Source organism: Hydra vulgaris, chromosome 06, assembly GCF_038396675.1.
Source record: "Hydra vulgaris chromosome 06, alternate assembly HydraT2T_AEP".
Taxonomy (NCBI): Eukaryota; Metazoa; Cnidaria; class Hydrozoa; order Anthoathecata; family Hydridae; genus Hydra; species Hydra vulgaris.
Window position 1 is genome coordinate 19,269,662 of NC_088925.1, and position 5,339 is coordinate 19,275,000.

General features: G+C 25.5%; 2 protein-coding genes across 2 annotated transcripts in view; one reads left to right on the forward strand and one right to left on the reverse strand.

Annotated features, from left to right (window-relative positions):
- Positions 1-1,811: 1,811 nt before the first annotated feature.
- LOC105845147 (L-seryl-tRNA(Sec) kinase) lies at positions 1,812-3,397 on the reverse strand. Its single transcript, XM_065799460.1, has one exon. It carries the CDS (start codon positions 3,393-3,395, stop codon positions 2,268-2,270), a length of 1,128 nt encoding a protein of 375 aa, XP_065655532.1. The 5' UTR covers positions 3,396-3,397; the 3' UTR covers positions 1,812-2,267.
- A 686-nt stretch (positions 3,398-4,083) lies between these two features.
- The window catches only part of LOC105849331 (uncharacterized), a 2,988-nt gene continuing 1,732 nt past the window's right edge, over positions 4,084-5,339 (forward strand). The window contains exons 1-2 of the mRNA XM_065799457.1: positions 4,084-4,472; positions 4,606-5,339. The exon at positions 4,606-5,339 is cut by the window's right edge and continues 296 nt beyond it. Coding sequence (XP_065655529.1) covers positions 4,147-4,472; positions 4,606-5,339 — 1,060 coding nt within the window. The 5' untranslated portion in view covers positions 4,084-4,146. The remainder of the gene's footprint in view (positions 4,473-4,605) is intronic.

Genomic DNA, 5,339 nt, shown 5'->3' on the forward strand with positions numbered 1-5,339 from the left:
AAAAAATATTCAAAATTGAGTACCAAATTTAAAACCAAATTACATTTATTTTAAATCAACTAATTTTATTAAATAGTATAATTTAACTCTCTTGCTAAATGTGTGCAAGAAAAATATTTTTATTAAATACACACTAAAAATTAAAGGTAGAAATTTCTAGTTAAGGTAGGATATGTGATATACCCTTAGTAAGGTATAATTTTCTACCTTATAAGGTAGAAAATTATACCTTTAAGTTAGAAAATTCTATGAAAAATAATTGTTTTTAATATAATTTTCTACCTTAAAAGGTAGAAAATTATACCTTACTAAGGGTATATCACATATCCTACCCTAAGGTAGAAATTTCTACCTTTTTTTTTTAGTGTGTAGTGTAATTTAACTTTCTTGCTAAATGTATGCCAGAAAAATATTTTTGCAAAGATTTTGTATTTTTTAGATTCTCTTTATGTTCTTTTTTCATCCTCTTTCAACAATTACACATTGCAGGTCAGGTTTGTAATATGAGTGAGCTAATTTAACTTAATTTAAAGTTAATTTAAAGTTTCTAATTAATTAATTATAATTCTATAAATAACTATGTTATGACAGTATCAAGTATGGATCCAAAACTCCATATGGTAACTTTTATAATTTTAAAGCTTCAATTTTATCTGGATCAAATAAAGCACCATATAATTAAATAATTCATTTATTAATTGGAAATCTACTCTCTGGGACACTATTTCCATGAGAAAGTGCTGAAAAGGTAAACAATCCAAGAAAATTTAGGTGAACAACTTTTATCTGAAACTTTAGTTTCAAAGAAATTGATTAGTGTATCAATAGAAAAAAAAGATTTAGAAACTACTGGAAGACCAGTAAGCTAAAAGGCTTCTAATAGGAAGTTTGATATATCTTAATAAAAACTAATTTTACTTAAAACTTGTCATAGAATTTAGGCATCATCTCAATTTGTTATGTATATTATCATAAAATTTTTTATTTTGACAAGCCCGATGAAGAAAAATCTACTTATGCCACTTCCAATGATTTATATAGCATCTAAATATATATAACAAATAGTATATAATATACTTCTATAGTGAGACTTGAGATAGCTCCTAAGAACTTTTTACTTCCCTTTTCTTAAAGAATCAAGAAAGATTTGATTATATAGCTGAATATCAGGTTATTATTCTGATTTTAAAATGGATTGTAAATACTTTATAATACTTAAGACAATTTTGCTTGCCACACAGATTTCTAAAGATAATATTGCTCGCCACATAGATTTCTAAAGATAATTTTACTCGCCACATAGATTTCTAATTTTTCTAAATAAATAAAATTTGGCTTTTGTGCCAATATCAATTAGCTCCAACCATTTACAATTTTTTGTGTCTTACACAATAACCATCAGCAACTTATTTTAGCAATTTTAGTTTTTATGGAAATGCTGCCAATACTATTATTCTTATTACTATTATTATTATTTTTATTAGTATTATTATTAGTATATTATTTTTTTATTAGTATTATATTAGTATATGTATTATTATTATCATTACTATCATTAGCATTTAGAACCTTAGTTTTACTTAGATATTAGTAGAACAAGAAGTTCTGACATTTCAGTATAAAACAGGTGAATTCTTGATTTATTTGATTGAAATGTCTTTGCAAAAAGCATTATGCAGTGAACTTTTCAAAGCAAAAATGTAGACATTGCCACAGAGACCACATTAACATTCTAAAGTCATTTGATAAAAATATGTGACTGATGCTTTTTTCAAAATCACTGATTCATACATTAAATATTAAATATATCATTTTTAATAAACATAACAAATATATTTTACATGTAAATAACAAGCATAACATATATCATTTAATTTACAAATAATTTAAACAAATAAATACCAATATAATATACCTAGATACATTTATCTCATAATATTATAATTACATACAAGAAAAAGTTAGTACATACACAGTATGCAAAATATAGACCGTATGTATACACACAAAAATCATACTTACATACAAAGTATGTATACACACACAAAATAAAAACTACTATAACCATATTATTGTAAACAAAAACCATTTATTTAAAAAAATCTTTAGAAATATTAAGACAATTTAGGGTAAAAAAAAGTCAAATTTTTAAAATCTGAGACTTTGAGACAGAAAGTAATATGCTGCAGAATGTATTAAGAGAAAAATTCCTTCATAATTCTCTAGCTATAACTATCTCGCTATCTTCATTTTCTTCAAAATGAATTTCACAAACTTTGTTCTACATTAAAATTTAAAAAAGCTTTAATAATTTCCTCTTTAAATGTACCAGCTAGGACATCATCAGCTACTTCGTTCAGATTTATAAAAAAACCAGAGCAATCATAAAATCCTTCATTGCTCCTTAGAGCATTGAAAAATAACTTGCGCTTATCATTTAAAGTCTTACCATGGTTACTAAAAGAGATATCATTTGAGTTTATTTTTATCCTATTCATTTCAATAGTAATATATTTTCTAAGTAGTATATCAATTTGATGGTAACAGTTTTTTAAATTTTCTATTTTAGAAAATGTACTTGTAACTTGATCATTACTGTTAAGAAATTGTGCAATATAATGAAAAGAGTCATCAATGAAGCTAACGATATTGTTGAGACTTTCATCATTACAATCACCAGTAATACATAAAGTTTGTTTTTCCCAGTGGTTCACCATAAGGTTTGGCTCCTCAAATAAAAAAGACATTTTGGATATTGTTTCCGATGTTACAACACTATTTCCCCTGTCTACATTTCTTTTTAGAGCATCTTCAAGTTTTACTTTCAAATAAATTTGGCAATAACTGATTTTAAAATAGCGAGCAAGCTGATAATAGGAATATCTCATACTGCGGTAGTACATATTATCGTCAATAAAAATAACATGAGATTTATTTGATAAAAATGAATACTCACGATTGAAGCAAGAACAGAGCTCCGGGTTTTTTTCAGCATGCAAAGCAATGTAAGGTTGACTAATACCAAGAAGAAAAAGGATAAAGCTTTCAACAAGCTTCAACATATATTGCCTTTCTTCCTTCCAAGTTAAGTTTTTAGAATGAGCATCATTAGTGATTGTTAAAGGAACTGTTGTTAATGTTGGTGTTAAGGTCATCTTATAATACTCATTTATACCATCTTCTGAAATAGAATGATCTTTTATCTCAAAAGATAAATAATCATCATATGTGATACTAATCATGTGCACAAAATCAGATTTTGAATAATAAGTTTTCAGTCGTTTTATAAGCGACGTTTTACCAGATGCAGGTAATCCCATCAGTACACATAAACACAAACCTTTGCTACTACCTGTCATCTGAAGTAAAAAATATAAGATGAAAGGTATAAACATATAACATATATACATACACATGTGTGTATATATATATATATATATATATATATATATATATATATATATATATATATATATATATATATATATGCATAATTGAATTTTTACAATATATATATAAAATGAATATATATAAATAAAATATATATAGATAATATAACATAATATATAAAATAATAAACATATATATATATGAAATATACATAATAAAATATATATACATATATATATATATATATATTTATATACATATAAATATATATATATATACATATAAATATATATATATATATATATATATATGTATATATATTTATATATATATATATATATATGTATATTAGGGTGGGGCATAAAACACCAAAGTCATTAAAAAAAATACCATAATAATTTTTCTGGTTCCTTTTGATATGTGTATTAAAAAAATGTAATTTTTTTTTTTTTATGGGTACCCCTATGGTTGGTCCCAGCAGTCCGAAAATTAGAAAATTTATAATTTTTGTAAATAATAAGGGGGGCAGGGTCACTTACAAATATTTTAAAGATATCTTAAAGGTTATTTTTGTAGCCTGATATATCTATTTTTAGATTATGTTTTGTTTTATTGCAAAAGATGATGGAATTGTCAGCCCTACCTATTAAAATACATGATGTTTATATTTGGGAGGAACGGGGGGGGGGGGGGGGAAAGGTTAAGTTAAAATAATCGGTAATTTTTAAAATGTTTATCTTAGTGTAAATAAAAATAATGCAAACAAGCAATAGTTTTGGAAAAATATCTCATCGTGAAGTTTTTCTTGTTGGAAAAAGAATTGGAACAATACCTAATACACAATTGCCAACTAAAAAAACTGTATTGCAATATTACCATTACAGAGATCTTATGCTAAGAGCTGATTTTCCAAACATTTCCTCAGTTAGTATAGCTTCATGTCCTCTTGGTAATTTCTTTACTGCACAATGTGCTGAAATAGGCGGTTGTCTCCAAAAATGTTTACCATGCGTTGTTTATGAGGTGAAGAAAATATGGCAAAAAGCAGGAATTCCTTTTATTAATACTGACAAGCATATCAGGTTTTTATAAATTTAAAATTTTTAGTTTAATTTCGAATTTATGTTATATAAGTAGCAATTATAAAGTCATACAATTTTATATATTTATAATAAATTACATTAATTTTAATGCATTCTTCTACATTTGTTTTAGAGACAAGATTGTTGACTTAGAAAAGAAGAGAAAAGATTTAAACAAACACAGGAACCGTTTAAGTACAAATTTAGTTTTAAAAAGAGAACAGTTTTCAAGAATGCTAGAGGAGGTATTTGATGTAAGTCAAAAGAATTGTGAAGCTATTATTATGAAAGATAAAACTAAAGATATAAAAACTAGAAGAGAAGATGCAGATTTTCTTAACGACCAGAAAGGAGCGCGTGTTCAGAAAATGTTGGGTAAAGATAAAATTTCACAAAAATTTGTAAAAAACAAAACAAAAAGAGAAATGAAAATAAGAAATCAAAGAACAAAAGAGTCCGTAAGAAAACAGAAAGAGTTGGTTACTGAGAAATATGAAAACACAACAAAAATTTTTAATACTTTAGATGATAACCAAGATGAAGAGTATCTACAGCCTTCTAGAAAAATTAGAAAATCTAATGTTGTTCCACTTATCGTTCCAAAAAATATAGGAAAAGATTTAGCTCCAACAGCATCACGATATGGAATAAGTTCGACTGCACTGAGTGCAACTCTTGCTTCTCTTATAAATAATAGTTCTGGAACGACAGATGATTTTTCTATTTCTAAACGAAGTATTTTGAGGCAGAAAAAATTAAGTATAAGAAAAACTGCCTGTAATATTAAAGACAACTTTATTACATTGGCTAAGGGTAAAAGTCTTACTGTGCATTTTGACTCAAAAATTATGTTAGAAATGAAAGAAC

Excerpts from the sequence above, each read along its gene's own strand:
- LOC105845147 (XM_065799460.1), bottom strand. The coding sequence starts at position 3,395 with ATGTTTATACCTTTCATCTTATATTTTTTACTTCAGATGACAGGTAGT.